Source organism: Spermophilus citellus (assembly GCF_964194105.1).
Source record: "Spermophilus citellus genome assembly, chromosome: 2".
In the NCBI taxonomy this organism is placed as follows: domain Eukaryota; kingdom Metazoa; phylum Chordata; class Mammalia; order Rodentia; family Sciuridae; genus Spermophilus; species Spermophilus citellus.
In genome coordinates this window covers 249,929,143-249,947,008 of record NC_138183.1, presented here as the reverse complement: position 1 = coordinate 249,947,008, position 17,866 = coordinate 249,929,143, and the positions used below count along the sequence as shown (strand labels likewise).

At 54.0% G+C, this 17,866-nt stretch overlaps 1 protein-coding gene across 1 annotated transcript; it reads left to right on the top strand.

Annotated features, from left to right (window-relative positions):
- The first annotated feature begins 4,209 nt into the window (after nucleotides 1-4,209).
- PYGM (glycogen phosphorylase, muscle associated) lies at nucleotides 4,210-16,960 on the top strand. Its single transcript, XM_081281448.1, has 20 exons — nucleotides 4,210-4,528; nucleotides 5,531-5,632; nucleotides 5,708-5,786; nucleotides 5,869-5,972; nucleotides 6,317-6,448; nucleotides 7,682-7,793; nucleotides 7,897-7,979; nucleotides 8,350-8,493; nucleotides 8,765-8,857; nucleotides 9,023-9,169; nucleotides 9,338-9,501; nucleotides 9,803-9,917; nucleotides 10,484-10,585; nucleotides 11,020-11,167; nucleotides 11,450-11,508; nucleotides 11,627-11,768; nucleotides 12,174-12,381; nucleotides 15,885-16,019; nucleotides 16,372-16,438; nucleotides 16,553-16,960. The coding sequence occupies exons 1-20, from the start codon at nucleotides 4,286-4,288 to the stop codon at nucleotides 16,700-16,702; spliced, it is 2,529 nt and encodes an 842-aa protein (XP_081137574.1). The 5' UTR covers nucleotides 4,210-4,285; the 3' UTR covers nucleotides 16,703-16,960.
- Nucleotides 16,961-17,866: the final 906 nt, after the last annotated feature.

Below are 17,866 nucleotides of genomic sequence, written 5' to 3'. Positions count from 1 at the left end.
CCTGCAAGACTGAGTTTCCAGGAGTGGAGCATGTGGGTGGCCCCTCCGTCTCTGTCTTGTTTCTGGTTCATGCACTGAGAACCAAGCTTACCCCATATCTCTCTAGTTTGTCCTTTTGCTGGCACTTGGACCCCCACATTTGCTAAGCTCCAGTGGTGACTTGTGCCTGCAAGCTGCCACCTGACTAAGGCCCTGGTCCTGGGGAGCCATCAGCACTAAAGGTCAAGCCAGCTAATCCTGCCTGTCAGGCATAGTAGCTAAAATTAAAACCGCCAAGTGGCTTTTTTTCTTTCTCTGCTCGTGGCTCACGGCTGCCAACACTGTAGGCTTGGGGAGTGGTGGGGGCAAGATAGCGCCCTACCTTGTGCTTTGTCAGCACATCTTCATGGAGGGTATTAGGTTCGCTGTTTCTTTGTCTGGGGCTGTCATGGTACCCATTGTGGCATCAGAAAAATTATGTTACAAGTCCATGAGGTAGTGAGGCTTTTGGCCACCCTCTGCTGCTGTTGCTTGGCTATGCCACTCCTGGGAAGAGCCACCTTAGAACTGGGCTGCTCTCCAGTTTTGAGCTGGGGCTACTTCTGTTCCCTGGAGCAGAGCCGGCCACCTGGGCCTGTCCAGGATGCTGTGCTTAGCCACAAGCTGCAGGCGAGTGGGCTGGGCCTCCCTAACTGATCCCTAAACTAGAAAAGGGTGGGCCTTTGCTCTTAATTGACAGGAGTTGGGACAGGGCCTTGGAACCCAGCTACCCTCTTTGACCTTGGCTTCACCTCATTGCTTCCCCCACAGGCTTGGTTTCCCTGGTGGGCTCATTGGGCGGTTAATTAGCTCTTTGAAGCTCTGGAAGCAGCAAAGTGGCGCTGTGTGGGTTTTAGAAATAAAAATCAATAAATGACTTAACCACAGCCCAGCTATCTCCTCCGCCTCTCTCCTGGGGCCAGCTCCATTCCTGTGCTCCCTCCCTCTCGGCCCCCAGCCCACAGCTTTTAAGGTTTTGGAGAGTAACAGTGGCTAAAAAGGCATCCGTCTACACGAGTGGAAGCTGTTGGTCCTATTGAGTGGCGGTAAGCACCTGCCCCGGTGGCAGTGTTTGGGAAGATGGGAAACACTTGCCTACCTGCCTTAACACTACCTTGGGTGCAAGAAAGACCCACCCTCCTATTGTGACAGGGCTGTTGTGGTTTCTGCTGCTGCAGCAGTGAGTGTCCCAGCTCCCTCGAACTTGGCCAGGGGCATGCCAGTTGGGAAAGGTCAGCATCAGGGCTCTGTTACTGAGACTGGGCCAGACACCCTGCAGAAACCCAAGATTGGTCCAGGGAGGGAGGCCGAGTTTCTGCTTAGAAACCTGAACATAAACTACTTCGACTTGGTTCAGGTGGAAAAGTGAGCTTTCAGGGTTCATGCCCCTGGGGTGAGGGGCAGTTTAAGGAGAGTGAGAGGATGGGAAGCTGGAGGTGACTTTGAGCCTCTGAGGGTTGATATGCTGGGCTGGGGTGTGCAGAATAAAGGAGGCTGTTGTGCCACACACACAATGGGAAACCCACAGAAAAGCCAGAGTTCAGGTGACCTGGAGTGCAGGAAGATAAGGCTGGGGTGGGAGTGGGGCCAGCACCAAGCAAGGTACCCACCCATTAACCTTGGTGTCAGGTAAGGTGGGGATGGTCTGTTGGAGTCAGGTCCTTGGCAATAGGTTGAGTTAAGTCTTGGAGGCAATAAGGGGCAGTGGAGTTTGTGTGACCCCAGCATGCTGCCACGATCAGGGTGGTGAAAGTCTAGATAATGAGCTCAGGCTTGTCAGGTGGTGACTGCCAAGAAATCGCCTCTGCCACAACCCTCTAAGGGAGAATGCAGGTCAGGGCCACCTCACAGGGGCCATACCAGAGGCTAGGTGCAGCCAAATGCAGAGATGGGGATTGAATTGTGAAAGGGAGCTGCTGGGCATTTTTTTTTTCTCCATTAAAAATGGGAAATAGCCAGGAGTGGTGGTGCACACCTATAATCCCAGAGGCTCAGGAGACTGAGGCAGGAGGACTGCAAGTTCTAAGCCAGCCTCAGTGGCCTGGGGGATGTGGCTCAGTGGTTTAAGTGTCCTGGTACCAAAAATAAAAGGAAATAGTGCCTCAGAAACTATGCTTGAGGCACTGGACTCCATCCTCTGTACCACAAAGAAAAAAAAAGTTGTCACTGTCTACCCAAGTGCTTTTCATTGTTTTCCTGATCTCTTTCTGGAAATGTGGCCTCCCCATCCCCCAAATACAAGCAGGCCAACACCCCTCTGTCTGGGGCAGGTGGAAGAGTGGAGGCCCTGCAAATGGGCCTGCACTGCTGGTGACTCCAGGGCCTGGTCTGCTGCAGCTTAGTCAACAGCTTGGCTGTCCTGAAGCAGACTCGATAGCACCTCACAGCTGCCCGAACCTCTCTGACCTGCTGCTTTGGCCCTCAAGTATAACAGCCAGTTCTTTCCCTGGACTAGCCTACCACTCTGGGAGGCCCAGCCAGCCTTTAAAATAGTACAGCCTCCTAGGTTCTCTTTGCCCAAAGAATAAAAAGAGGTTCCAAAGTCTACCCTCGAGATTAGGAGGCGGCAACTGGAAGAGGCAGAGTTTATATAGCCTCAATTTGAGAATATAATTTTTTTTTTTTTTTGAAAGGGGTATCAGGGATTGAACCCAGAGGCACTGAACTACTGAGCCACATCTGCAGCCCTTTTTTATATTTGGAGACAGGATCTCACTGAGTTGCTGAGACTGGCTTTGAACTTGTGATCCTACTGCCTCAGCCTCTGGAGCCATTAGGATTATAGGCATGCGCACCCAGCAGAATTAGACAATGGAATCTAAGGCTCAGAAAGCTAAAGCGACCAGTCCAAGGGCACACAGCAAACCAGTGTCAGGGACAGGACATAAGTAATGAATGGGGGAAAGGTGCAGAGTAGACTCCCATTTTTTAAGTGAGGCCATAGAGCCGTGAATCCTGACCTACTAATCCTTGCCCTGTGCGAGGCCCCAGATAGGCAGAGGGGGATGAGAGAAGGCCTACGCCAAGCATGTGGGTCCCAGGGAGACCTGAATGCCACTAACCACTATCGCTGAACGAGTGGGGATGCTTCAGTTTCTCCCCTCGAGGTGGCCCACAGTACTACAGTTCCCAGGGACTCCTGCTCCAGGCTGGGAGCCTCAGCACAGCTCGCCTGTAATCTGACCATGCCTCAGGGAAAGGTCACTGCAGAGCTCCTTGAGGGACAGCAACAGGGGGAACTTAGTGTGGCTCAACTTTGGTAGGGGTGGGGTGAGGGCAGTTTCCCCACCTTAGGCACCCCCCCCCCCCACATGCCACCTGCTGGAACTCAGGTTCTGGTCCCCCTTCTCACAGCTGCTCAGTGTCTTGAATGCTGGCCACACCTCTGTTCAAGGCACACTGACCCTTAGTTCTTGGCCCCTCTTGCCATAAAATGCGGCCCTCCTACCTGTGTGCAGCCACCAACGGTGCCCCAGCCCAGGTTCTCTGTCATGATAAACCTGACCAGGGCTCATTTTTCCTCAGTCTGCACCTCCTGGCAAATGTCTAAAGGGCTGAGGATATCACTTAGCAGGACCTGGCTTCCATCTCTAGCACCATTAAAAGAAAAGCAAAAAAGTGTAAAGCAAGCCCTGCTGCTCTGCTGAGGGTAGATGGTGTCTAGAACCCAGGACTAGGCCTCCTGAATTCCGTTCCCCGTGACAGCCCCTCAGCCTCTGCAAGAGTCCACAGTCCATGGGGCTGGGATTGTGGCTCAGAGGGAGAGTGCTCGCCTCACATGCATAAGGCACTGGGTTTGATCCTCAGCACCACATAAAAATAAAATAAAGGTATTGTGTCCGCCTATAAGTAAAAAAATAAACATTAAAAAAAAAAAAAGTCCACAGTCCAGCCCCACACTTCATCTGTAGCTCAGGAAAGGGGCCCAGCGGGGGATGCCTTAGCCCAAGTCACAGTCTCTCAGTCCAATGCTGCCTGCCTCATCTTGCCTGGAAACCTGCAAAAAGCAGGAACAGGACAGAAGATGGACTGTAGGAAGTGGGTCAGTACAGGCTGCAAACAGGCCTCCCTTCCCTCCCCTCCTCTTGCCCCCAAAATAGCTCCAAGCCTCCTGGCCAAGACCCTCCCATGGCAGGGGAGGTGGGGCAAGCCGCTCTGAGCCAGGCTTTAAATCCCTTCTGGGCTGGGGAGCTCCACTCCCTGGCTGGAGGTTCCGCAGAGGCCGCCTGTCCACTTGCCCCTCAGTCCGGCCCGCCCTCCTGCAACCATGTCCCGGCCCCTGTCAGACCATGAGAAGAGAAAGCAAATCAGCGTTCGTGGCTTGGCTGGCGTGGAGAACGTGACTGAACTGAAAAAGAACTTCAACCGGCACCTCCATTTCACACTGGTCAAGGACCGCAATGTGGCCACCCCACGGGACTACTACTTTGCACTGGCCCACACTGTGCGTGACCACCTCGTTGGGCGCTGGATCCGCACACAGCAGCACTACTATGAGAAGGACCCCAAGGTGCTACTGGGGGCGCCCCAGAGGGGGGGATGGGCTGGGATTCTGCCAGGGAGCTGGGAGACCCTGACCAAGTGGCTGCCCCTTCCTGGGGCCTGGGTTTTCCATGACAAAATAAAGGGTCATCTCAGGGTCTTGGGGTTGGAGGATCCAGGGTGCCAAGCTGAAAGTGTGAGGCTAGGGGCCAGGCGGGGGGCTGAGGGCAGGTGGCTGCTTGCAAAGGGCTAGTGCCCATTTAAGGTTGGAGGGGCTGCTGATGGCAGGAAGGTTCAGGTGGCCTGGTTTGGGCCCTTGGTGGGAGGACATGTCACCGTATGTGTGTGTGGTATGCCTGTACCATGGGTGGGGCAAGGCTAGGGAGTCTGGGACAGCAGGGATCAAGTGTCTGGTGGGGTCATGGATAAATGTCAGCAACCTAATACCCCATGCCAGGGGTGGGGGAGGGGCGGGAGGGGACCAGGAAACGGGGAGACCAGGCACTATCAGCATCCTCATGCCGGCTGTCTCTCCATCCGCTTCTTGGCACTGAGGCTAGAAAGCCAAGAGGAACTGGGCACTGCATGGATGGGAGGCGGCAATCTCTAGCCCTGAGTCACTGTGTGACCTTGAATAAAGGCCTCTTTTGTCTGGGCCTTGTCCTTGTCCTTTGGGGGAGCACTTGTAGGTGCTTCTTTACATCCTGACCCCCTGATGGACTATTGGGGGTGTGTGGCTATGACTGAGGGGGACTCCACTTCTCCCAAGCACCTCAATTCCTGAGGTGGGTCTGACCAGCCCCATTCTCCAGATGGGGAAACTGAGGCCAGAGAGAAAAGGCGTGTGTCCGAAGTCAGAGGAATGATGTGCCTTACCTGTGCCCTGAAGTCTGAGTGAGGACAAAAAAAAAAAAAAAAAAATGGGAACAGATATGAGACATGCTGGGGCGTGGGAGTGAGACAGGAGGGTGAGAGACTGAACGCTGGTGGGTGACTCTGACCTCTTTCCTGTCCGTCTGTCTCTGGGCAGAGGATCTACTATCTGTCTCTGGAGTTCTACATGGGACGGACACTGCAGAACACCATGGTGAACCTGGCCTTGGAGAATGCCTGTGATGAGGCCACCTACCAGGTGTGGGGGGCTCTTTAGGACTGGGGGTGTTCTCTGCTGGCACTTGGTACTGACCACTGCCACCCCTCCCCACAGCTGGGCCTGGACATGGAGGAGCTAGAGGAAATTGAGGAGGATGCAGGGCTGGGCAACGGGGGCCTGGGACGGCTGGCAGGTGAGAGGTGGCTTACAGAAGTGGGCTGGGAAGAGGGTTCCTTCCTGTGGGTCCCTGACACCCACCTCATGAACACCCCCAGCCTGCTTTCTGGACTCCATGGCAACACTGGGCCTGGCTGCCTATGGCTACGGGATTCGCTATGAGTTTGGGATTTTTAACCAGAAGATCTGCGGGGGTTGGCAGGTGAGCAGCTTTGGTCCTGACCTTGTGGCTGGCACCCAGTCCTGATACAGAGGTCTCCCATTTGGTCATCCAAATACGGATAGTTCCAGAATCAGCCCCAGCTTCCAAAGAAAGCACCCCGGCCCCTCCCCAGTTGCCCTCAAACCTGCTGGTGACCCCTGGAATATGTGGTCTACACTATGGACCGCTAGGGACAGACATGTCCTACAGGACAGCCCACCAAACCAGGGCCCACTGTAGAGGGCGCTCCAGGCCTCTGCTCCTGCCCTGCCTCATTAGCCACCATGGCCTGGGTCCCTGGGTCTGACGCTGCCTTCTTTTGTCCTGACCTGCCTTGCGCTTAGATGGAGGAGGCTGATGACTGGCTTCGCTACGGCAACCCTTGGGAGAAGGCTCGACCTGAGTTCACGTTGCCTGTGCACTTCTATGGCCGAGTGGAGCACACGAGCCAGGGAGCCAAGTGGGTGGACACTCAGGTGAGGATGAAGGGCTAGAGGAGGGAGCTCCTAGAGGAAAGAGCCTGGAGGCTATTGGACCCAACTGCCTGAGGATCAGAGAGTTTAAGCACTTAGAGTCACACAGCCGGAGCCAGGAAAGGCTGGAATGAGGATCACAGGGGGCCCAGGCTCAGTGCAAAGGGAGGAGAGAGGCTGTCCCTGCTCCAGCAATGCCTCTCCCCTGCCCCCACTACTGTCCACACCACTGGAGTCATCAAAGGGCTGTCACAGCAACCTGACTCCTGCAGAGCTGACCTGGAAGTACTGAGGAAAGCAAACCCATAACCTCAAAAGGGGCCAAGGGGCGAAATTCAGGCCTCCCGAGTACAGTTGCTCTGCATCACCCAACAGCAAGTTATAGGGGCCTAAAGCTAAGCAGGCAGCTGAATCCCTGGTCAGTCCTCTTGCTGTGGCTGTAGGTCATGGCCTCCAGATGGGCCACCCAGAAGCCTCTATGCTTTCAGAAGTGGCATTTATTCCACTGATATTCAGAATGAGGCCCAGGGGCCGTGGCGGCTGGCACCTGCGGCTCCGGCTAGGACACCAGAGACTAGCTCCCTCGGGCTCTGCCAGCCTGCCTCTCTGCTCTTGGATCGGTTGTTCCCCCTCCCAGTTTCTGTGCTCCAAGTGGGAGAGTGGCTGATGTCTCCTCAAGGGGCTCCCTTGGAGGAGTGGTTGTGCCTTGGCACTGAGGTGGCAGGCCGAGTTTAGCAGCCATTACTCTGAGGGAGGCGGGGACAGCATCAGTCACTGCTAATTAGCTCCATGATCAACCAGACATAAGACCTTTAGATAGACTTGACCTCTGTGCCCCTTCATAACCCAGGGCTCCCTTAGCCCTCTCATGAGTCCAGAGTCCTCTGGCTTTTGCTCAGCCACATCACTGTAGAGTGGCCACCAACACAGCCAGCCCTACTGTGGGCTTTGGACTTGTCACTCTGTAGCTTCCCAGAACACTCATGAGAATGTAATAAGATCGAAATTGGGGGTTCCTGCTTCTTCTAGATGAGATCCAGAGAGGTCATCTGTTTGCTCATAGTAACACAGCTAATGAATGCGGGCACTGGGCCAGGACCAGGGCTGGGAGGTGACAGAGTGCAGGGGCCATGCCTTCAGCTCCAGCCCTGTGGGAGAGGGAGGCTCCAGAGTCACAAGCAGGCAGATGTCCAGGGCTGCCCCCACCTGGCATCTCTGACAGAGTGCTCCCTGCAGGTGGTGTTGGCCATGCCCTACGACACACCTGTGCCTGGCTACCGCAACAACGTTGTCAACACCATGCGCCTCTGGTCCGCCAAGGCACCCAATGACTTCAACCTCAAGGACTGTGAGTTCATCCTCCCGTCCTGCTAGTTAGCAGCCCCCCCCCCCGGCCCCCCGCCTGGCTCACGCTCATTCCAGCCTGACCCTGTCCCCACTTCCTCCCTCAGTCAACGTTGGCGGCTACATCCAAGCTGTGCTGGACCGAAATCTGGCTGAGAACATCTCCCGTGTCTTGTACCCCAATGATAACGTGCGTTGCCCTTTGGGCTGGCATCTGGAAGCTTGAGTCCTTGGGAGAGAGGTCAGGGGAGCTGGGGAGGGACACTCTCTGCTGCCCTAGTGTCACTAGAGCATATTGCTGGCCCTGTGTGCCCTGTGTCCCCCACCTCAAGCTCTTTGAGTGGGAGGACACCTGAGTCCTGAAGGAGGCAAGAGAGGGTAGCTCTCATGGATGGCTGTCCCTGGTGACACCCACAATACCCTCAGTCCCTCTGTGGCCCTGTCCCTGACCCATTCCTGCTCTACTCCTTGGGTCCGGGGGGTCTGGGTAGTTTAGGGCCTCTCCTGGCCCCACCCACAGCACCCTAGGCCACATCCCTGCCATCTTGCACTGTCTCTAGTTCTTCGAGGGGAAGGAGCTGCGGCTGAAGCAGGAGTACTTTGTGGTGGCTGCCACCCTCCAGGACATCATCCGGCGCTTCAAGTCTTCCAAGTTCGGCTGCCGTGATCCTGTGCGCACAAACTTTGATGCCTTCCCGGATAAGGTACGCCCCCAAGACTGCCTTTACCCTGTCCCGTGTGTGGCACCACCTCTCCCTTCCCGCTTTGGCGGCTCCGTGGGTGAGCATGAGGCTGCTGGGGGAATGGCAGCGCTCCCTCTCCCTTCAGCAGGCGCGGAGCCCGCGCTCTTCCTGTCTGTTGCTGGGGCCTACTACCCCTGGGCACCTCAGTCCCAGCTCAGCCACAGAAGGGGCAGAGGACAGTCACCACAGCACTTGGGTCAAGGCTCATATTGACTCCTCTGCCTCCCCCTAGGTGGCCATCCAGCTTAATGACACCCACCCCTCCTTGGCCATCCCCGAGCTCATGAGGATCCTGGTGGACCTGGAGCGGCTGGACTGGGACAAGGTGGGCTCAGGACCCTGCCACCTTGAGCTTGTGCTCTGCCTCAGGGTCCCCTTCCCAGACGGGAGGAGGACAAGAGCTGAACGGGAGACCTGAAGGTGTGGGGGCTGTGGTGTGTGGAGGGCCGTGCCCTCCAGCCTCGTCCTAACACCCTGCCTCGTGTCCCAGGCCTGGGAGGTGACAGTGAAGACCTGCGCCTACACCAACCACACGGTGCTGCCCGAGGCCCTGGAGCGCTGGCCTGTGCACCTAATGGAGACTCTGCTGCCCCGGCACCTTCAGATCATCTATGAGATCAATCAGCGCTTCCTCAACGTGAGCCGGGGTGGTGGCAGTGTGCCTGGGAGCGGGACGTGGCAGGGGTATCCAGCCAGGAACTGAACCTTGGGCACGTGAGGGCCATGGGCAAGGCTGGGCGGGTGGTAGGGGCTGGGGACGCGAGTTCCTGGGTCCTGGTCCTAACTCTGGGCTCTTCCGGCACAGAGGGTGGCCGCGGCATTTCCCGGGGATGTAGACCGGCTTCGGCGCATGTCACTCGTGGAGGAAGGTGCGGTGAAGCGCATCAACATGGCGCACCTGTGCATCGCCGGGTCGCACGCGGTCAACGGTGTGGCTCGCATCCACTCTGAGATCCTCAAGAAGACCATGTGAGCCTACTCTGAAGACCCGCCCCTCTTTCGGCCCCGCCCACCCCACCGTGCCCTGGAGGTCCCACTGTTCGATCATTCAGGCACCCCCTCATCCCTGGTGGCCCCTTCCAAAGATGTCGGGTTTTTACATACACCATAACCCTTTCTAGTACAGTCCTGTTCCCAGCTGACCCCTCTTAAGCTCAGCACCCCACCTCCCCCAGGGCTGCATCCCCCATTCTAGAAATTAGAGTAGGGACCCCAGAGAGGAGAGCCCTGCTGGAGTGAGTGATGATTCCTACCCAACCTCATGCTGCAGCTTCAAGGACTTCTATGAGCTGGAGCCTTATAAGTTCCAGAACAAGACCAATGGCATCACCCCACGGCGATGGCTGGTTCTGTGTAACCCGGGGTTGGCAGAGGTCATTGCTGAGGTGAGAGGCCACTATAGGGCCAGTAGGGCCAACACAGATCCCTTCAGGCATCAGATGGGTACCGTTGTTCAGGTAGCTCACTGTGCAAGTGCTCCCAGGTGAGGGCTGAAATCCATCCTCCATTGGGTTCCCAAGCCTAGCATGTGTCCGGAGAGCGGAGCACCATTTCCTTATCTGCCTGAGCTGTACTCAAGGGCTAATGGGGGCCGGCTACAGAGGTCAACCTGGTGGAGTTCACAATCTGTTGGAAGGGTCATCAACGGGTCACATCTGAAATGAGACTGTGAGAGGCTGATGTCTGATAGAGGAGGCTCAAGGTTATGCCAGAAAGGCCAGGGCTCCAGGAAGGCCAGCTGTTTTCAGCCGGGGTCAGCCATCAGAGCTCAAGGTCGGGAGGGGAAGAGGATGCACCATGCCCTCACAGGGGGGCTGCAGGAGAAGCAGATGGGAGGTCCAGAGTGGCAGGCTGGGGGAGGAGCCTAGCTGACCTGGGAAGGGACCCCTCCTCTATGTCTGGAGGCAGGAGGTGGAGGGGCGGGGCATGGCTGAACCCCCTCCTCTCGCAGCGCATCGGGGAGGAATACATCTCAGACCTGGATCAGCTACGCAAACTACTCTCCTACGTGGACGATGAAGCCTTTATCCGGGACGTGGCCAAAGTGAAGCAGGTGGGGAGGGCTGTCAGCTGGGACGGCTATACCGGGGCTGGTATGTGGTGAGCACAGGAGGACCCAGACGCCTGGGTCAGGATGGCAGTCAGAGCCCATCTCTCCTGCCAGACCCAGGCCTTTGCTGACGGCTTCCTGGAGTTCTGGTCAGTGATGGAGGGCAGCATCGACCTCATTGGGAGCTGTGGGCATGGACTACAATGTCTGCCTTGGAGCAGGGGTGGAAGAGGGTGGCCTACCTTCTGAGCCTGGGTGAAAGGAAAGAGGACGTGAGGACCATAGGAATTCTTTTTTATTTTTATTTTTTTTGTGGCGCTGGGGCTTGAGTCCAGGGCCTCAGGCAGAATCTCTACTACTGAGCCACATCTCCAGCCTGGACTGGAGGATTTCTTGATGCCTGAAGACTACTAGTAAGCACCCCACTGTGCCTGCAGGAAAACAAGTTGAAGTTCTCCGCCTACCTGGAGAGGGAATACAAAGTCCACATCAACCCCAACTCACTCTTCGATGTCCAGGTGAAACGGATCCATGAATATAAACGTCAGCTCCTCAACTGCCTTCATGTCATCACCCTGTACAACCGTGAGTGGCAGGGTGTCCGCCTGTCCCAGTCCTCCCTGCTTGCAGCTTCTAGCACCACACTGTTTGATCCAAAGCTCCTTGGGCCTGGTGACAACATGGTATTATCCCCATTCCACAAATGGGCAAATTGAGGCTCGAGAGGGGGACGTGGACAGCCACAGGGCAAGTAATTGCCCAAGTCAGGCCTGCTGTCTTCTAGTCCAGGCCCTGGCTGCCTAGGTGCTCTCAGGGGCTTCTACCCTGAGGGAAAATCTGGCCTACTTCATCCTCTCATTTCCATAGGCATCAAGAAGGAGCCCAATAAGTTTTTTGTTCCTCGGACTGTGATGATTGGAGGCAAGGTGAGAAGCACAGACCAGAGCTCTGGGCCTTGACGTCTAGGTTGAATCCACCCCACTGGTTTGTGGGATAAAGGGTCAGGAACAGGGTGGTAGCACTGACCCCAGACTATGCTCTTAGGCCGCACCCGGGTACCACATGGCCAAGATGATCATCAAGCTCATCACTGCCATTGGGGATGTGGTCAACCACGACCCAGTGGTGGGAGACCGCCTCCGTGTGATCTTCCTGGAGAACTACCGAGTCTCGCTGGCCGAGAAAGGTGGGGTGCGACTGGCAGGAACCTAGGGAGGCCCTGACCAGTTAGGTCACAGGAGAGGCATTGCTTATTTTTTCCTGGGGTGCTTGCACATTAAAGCAGGGGCTGTGGAGGGCTGAGCTGCGAACATGAGCTCCTTCAGTGGTGACAGGGCAGGGTGCAATCCCAGGGGAGCTGGGTATTGGTGGTGCCCTTCAGACCACACAGTGGAGGATTCAGGTTGGCTGGCTCCCAGATACTGGTGAATGACAAGAGGAGGAGGGTGGGAGTTGGAGAGGGAGATTGGTTAGTGAGGACTAGAGGGATCAGGTAGAGGGGACCCTGATCTGGCTCTGCCCAGGCCAGCCTCATACAGCTGGGATGGGGCGGTTCCCCAAATTGACATAGTTCTCTGCTGCTGTCCTACAGTGATCCCGGCAGCTGACCTCTCTGAGCAGATCTCCACAGCTGGCACAGAGGCCTCAGGCACCGGCAACATGAAATTCATGCTCAATGGGGCTCTGACCATTGGCACCATGGACGGGGCCAATGTGGAAATGGCAGAAGAGGCAGGAGAGGAGAACTTCTTCATCTTTGGCATGCGGGTGGAGGACGTGGACAGGCTTGACCAAAGAGGGTAAATAGGGGTCAAGGACTCCAAAGTTGAGTGTTCATTGGCAGGAGGCACTAACTGTGGCTGTTGGAGTGCAGGGTTAGGAGGCAGGGGCATGCCTGGAAAGGGACCCAGGCTGTGCAAGGGCTTAGTTATGGCCATGAGTATTGTGGAAGACTTCTGCGGGAGCTTAGAGTTTATAAGGTGAATGAAATGGGGAAGGAAAGAAGAACACAGAACTGAAGAGAAAGAAACAGAAAATCATGTCAACCCTAAGGGATAATATTATGATGGAATTGGAGGTAAAATTAAACCATTAGCTACCTGGAAATCATGGCCAAAGAGAAGACCGTAGAGTTGTAGTTACAACTGTGCTGTGGTCAGGAGCACAGTTATTAAAGGAGGTTTTTTTTTAAATTTTTTTTTTTTGTTGTTCAATGGATTTTTATTTTATTATTGATACGTGGTGTTGAGAATAGAACCCAGTGCCTCACACATGCTAGGCAAGTGCTCTGCCACTGAGCCACAATCCCAGACTTAGAGGAGACTTTTTTTTTTCCATTAATTTTTTTTTTTTTGCCCAGGCTGGCCTCAAACTCATAATCCTCCTGCCTCAACTTCCCAAGTAGCTGGGATTCCCAGCTAAAATTTTATTTATTTTTGTGGTGCTGCAATCTAACTGAGGGCTCTCCACATGCTAGGTGAGTACTCTACCACTGAGCTACATACCAGTCTAAAATTTATTTTTTAAATATGATTTTTTAATTATAAAAGTAATACCTCCTCAATAATTAGAAAAATATAAAACAACAAAGAGTGAAATAACTGTCACCCATAATTGCACACCTAGGTTAAAAGCCACAGTTCCCTTCTTTATGTGTGTTTCTATGTATACTCTCTCTCTCTCTCTCTCTCTCTCTCTCTCTCTCACACACACACACACACACACACACACATATGTGTACATACATACATAGTTTTTAAAAGTTGGGGATAAGGGCCAGCATGCTGACACATCCCTGTAATCCCAGGGGCTTGGGAGGCTGAGGCAGGAGGATTGCAGGTTTGAAGCCAGCCACAGCAACTTAGAAAGGCTATATGCAACCTAGTGAGATGCTGCCTCAAAATAAAAAATAAAAAGGGCTTGGGATGTGGTTCAGTGGTTAAGCATCCTTGGGTTTAATCTCTGGTACAAAGAAGAAAAATGTTTAACAAAAGTTGGGAATAAGGTATGTGAATTTTAAGCTCTGATACCTTATTTAATACTGAAGAGACTTTCCTTTCTTATTTTTGCAGTCCTAGGGATTGAACTGAAGGCTTTACACGTGCTTCAGGGGACTGTGTGGGGCCCAAAGTGTCAGCTAAAGCAGGGCCTGGAATCAGAGACATTGTGGAGGAGGCCTTGGTTTCTGTTAGGAAAGGGCATCTCCAGCTCTTTTATTTGTTATTTTATTTTAAGACAAGGTCTTACTAAGTTGTTGAAGCTGCCCTTGAACTTGTGATCCTCTTCCCTCAGCCTCCTGAATAGCTGGGATTACAGGCATGTGCCACCATGCCTGGCTAGAGAGACTTTTTTTTTTCCTTTGGTACCAGGGATTGAACCTGGGGGCGCTTAACCACTGAGCTACATCCCCAGACCTTTTTTTTTTTTTTTTTTTTCAATTTATTTTTTAATTTTAGTTGTAGATGAACACACTAACTTTATTTTTTATTTTTTTATATGGTGCTGAGGATGGAACCCAGGACCTCAGATGTGCTAGGCAAGCACTCTACCACTGAGCCACAACCCCAGCGCCCCCAGACCTTTTGTGTACTTTATTTAGAGATAATCTCACTGAGTTGCTTAGGGTTTCACTAAGTTGCTGAGGCTGGGTTTGAACTCATATACTCCTGCCTCAGCCTCCTGAGTTGCTGGGACAGGTGTGTCACCATGCCTGGCTTAGCAAGACATTTTCCATGTTATTAGTTTTCAAAATCTTTTAAAATGTTTGTATAGTGTTCCATCTTAAGGACATGCATTATTATTATTATTATTATTATTATTATTATTATTATTATTTGGACCAGGGATTGAACTCAGAGGCACTTAATCACTGAGCCACATCCCCAGTCCTTTTTTATATTTTATTTAGAGACAGAGTCTCACTGAGTGGCTTAGGGCCTTGTTAAGTTGCTGTCTGGCTTTGAGCTCACCATCCTCCTGCCTCAGCTTCCTCATCAGCTGGGATTACAGGCGTGTGCCACCACACCGGGCTTATATATTTAATTCATTTCATATGGTTGGATATTAAGGTTAATTTTGCCTATTAGTCTAAATATTACTGTAATGAACAACCTTTTACATCACTGTTCCCTTAAAAGAATTACTAGAAGAGTTTTTTTGTTTTGTTTTGTTTTTGGTCAAAAATTATGAGCTCTTAAGGCTCAGACACAGATGGCCAGATTGATTCCAGTTTATACTTCCACCAACAGCCTCAGAGAGCTGGCATTCAATGCCAAGAAGAATCTCTCCTGTGAGGCTTGACTAAAAATTGGCTTTGTCCTTTCGGCAGGAAGGTGCTGTGAAACATTCTGAGCAAGTTCCCACATTTTTAGGACTAGGCTTTAGAACAGTTCTGGTTGCAGGGCAGAGACTGGGCTGTAGGGGGTGGAGGGGGGACTGTGTGGGGGCCCAAAGAGTCACCTAAAGCAGGGCAGCACAGGGGCTTGGGATCAGAGACATTGTGGAGGAGGCCTTGGTTTCCGAGAGGAAAGGGCAGGGAGTGAAGGAGGCCAGGCTGGCCTTGTGGAGGGTGTCTAATGGGGAGTATGGAGAATAGGTTTTGCCATCTCAGAAAGTGGAGGAAAGCTGGTATGCCTGCAGTGATCTGGGTTGGATTATCAGAAATTAAGGGACATACCTGAGGATGTACCTGTTGGTGCCACCTGGAGCTCAAAGACAAGGCCAGGGATGGGCTTGGGATGGTGGCGGATAAAAGACATTCACAAGGTTTTTTTCCTTTTCTTTACTTCTTTTTCTTTCTTTTTTCTTTCCTGGTGCTGGGAATAGAACCCAGGGCTCTACCACGGAGCTGCACACCAGCCCAGGCCATTCATGGAGGAAGCAGTAGTGGTGTGGAAGAGCCCGTGTTTGGGCCCTTGGCTCTAAGACTTACCTTTCCATCCAGGCTGAGTTTCCTCATCCACAAAGTGGGAGAGGAAAAGTGGAGCAGAGTGGAGGGGACTGCTGGGAAGGGACCTCCAGAGGAGGTGTAGCAGCTCAGGGAGGACAGCAGCAGGCTGGGCCTGGGTTTGACTGAAGCTTGGGACTTCCCAGATCTTTTTTTTTTTTTTTTTCTGTAGTTGACAGAATGCCTTTATTTTATTCATTTATTTATATGTGGTGCTGAGGATCGAACCCAGTGCCTCACACATGCTAGGCAAGCACTCTAACACTGAGCCACAACCCCAGCTCCTTCCCAGATCTTCTCTGGAGGAGGATCCAGGAAGCCCTTACTAGGGAGTTGACCACAGCTCTGCCCTGGCAGGTATAATGCCCAGGAGTACTATGACCGCATTCCTGAGCTCCGGCAGGTTATTGAGCAGCTGAGCAGCGGCTTCTTCTCTCCCAAACAACCTGACTTATTCAAGGACATTGTCAACATGCTCATGCACCATGACCGGTGAGCTGGCTGTCCAGGCAACCATGCAACTGGGCTGCTGGGCTGGGCAGGGCTTAGGTGGGGGTGGGGAGGCTGAACAGGGTCCTGAGCAGCTGTGGCCAGGTTCTTTTTTTTTTTTTTTTAATTTATATTTTAGTTTTATTTAGGTGGACACAATATCTTTATTTTTTATTTTTATGTGGTGTTGAGGATCGAACCCAGGGCCCCGCATGCCAATGGAGCGTGCTACCGCTTGAGCCACATCCCCAGCCCTGTGGCCAGGTTCTTTTGAAAGCAGCATCACTCTCCAAGTCCCTAGCTATCCACTGGGGCAGAATGACCCAGACCTTGCTGCCTCTCCTTTCCCTTCCAGGTTTAAAGTCTTTGCAGATTATGAAGAATATATTAAATGCCAGGAGAAAGTCAGTGCCCTGTACAAGGTGAGAGGTTCTGGGCCAGGGGTTGGCAGGGCTTTGGTGGCCCTGGCTGGGATGAGGCAGAAGTTGGGGAACATGCTTACGGGAGTGAACTTAGAGTTCCCCTTTGGCCTATAGAACCCAAGAGAATGGACGCGGATGGTGATCCGGAACATAGCCACCTCGGGCAAGTTCTCCAGTGACCGCACCATTGCCCAGTATGCCAGGGAGATCTGGGGTGTAGAGCCTTCTCGACAGCGTCTGCCAGCCCCTGATGAGAAGATCTGAGCTTCCAGACCAGACCCCAAGCCTGCCCTTGATTGTTTGCTATCCCTTGGGCCAGCTCCAGCTGGTCACCCTGAGAGTGGGCCACTGGAGTTAGGTCTTTAGGCCCCTTCCTGGAATCCTCACTTTCTCAGCCTCTAGGTCCCAGCATCCTGGTAACTAAGGACACTGCCCTCTTCCTGTCCTTGGGCTCCCTGTCCTCTCCTATTTATGGGGTCTGACCAACTTCACCCACTCCCCAATAAACTGATTCTCCCTGGAGCGTCCTTACTCTGTGGGAAATATTTTTAGCTTTTGGCAGACACTACAGCAGCTGCACAATCACCCTCTTAACCCTCCTACCCCTGCCAGCAGGTGCGTCCTGGGCTGCGGGGGGGGGGGGGGCATGGGGGGCATGGGGGCGGGGCCTGGGACTCTCCCTTACCCTAGTGTCAGCCTCCACGCCTTTCTTCCCAGTGCTGTGTCCATACTAGGTCAGCTGCCAGCTAGGCTGGCTGAGGGCGGGGCGTCCTTCTGGGTGGGGCCCACTGGGGCTGGGAGCTGGGACTTGGGATGAATCCTCCCGGACTACCGAGGATCTACACGGTCACCGGAGGAACCCAAGAGGGGGCGTGGCCTGCGGGTGCTTGGCGCCCTCAGCCCCGCCCCTATCCCCGCCCCACTGCGGCGTTTTAGGGTCTCTTAGCAGGTGGCTCAGCTTGGTAGAGTCGTGGTGGCGTTAGGACTGGGGAAATGCACGGACCGTTTAGACTAGGCCTTTGTCATCCCCTCATTATGGGGAAACTGAGGGCCAGGAACGGCCTATTTCTGAATTTCACGGTACCAAGACTGAGGTGTGGGAGGAGGTCCTGCCTCCCGGCCTCAGGCAGGGAGGGGCAAGCCTCAGCAGGGAGGTTTGGGGCCCGTGGTTTCACAGTGAGTGTGTTTGAACCGAAAAGGCCGGAAACTGTTACCAGTTCCCTTGGCCCGGCTTGTGGGGACCCCAACTGCTTGCGGCTGCCCCTCCCAAGTTGGTCTTCCCGGGGCCCAGGCCTCCAGTCTCCAAGCTGCGGAGACCCACCCGCCGCTTGCAGCTGCCCCTTTCCATCCGGCCCGAGGAGAGCCACGCCCTCCCGAGTGAACTGGAGAACCCCTTCGCCCTGTCCCCAGACATCCAGGCCGCATCTC

Bases quoted from the DNA above. Each gene is read 5' to 3' on its own strand.
- PYGM (XM_081281448.1), top strand. From the start codon at position 4,286: ATGTCCCGGCCCCTGTCAGACCATGAGAAGAGAAAGCAAATCAGCGTT. The intron at 5,633-5,707 runs GTGTGGGGGGCT...CCCTCCCCACAG, and splicing joins GTGATGAGGCCACCTACCAG to CTGGGCCTGGACATGGAGGA. The intron at 8,494-8,764 runs GTACGCCCCCAA...GCCTCCCCCTAG, and splicing joins TTGATGCCTTCCCGGATAAG to GTGGCCATCCAGCTTAATGA.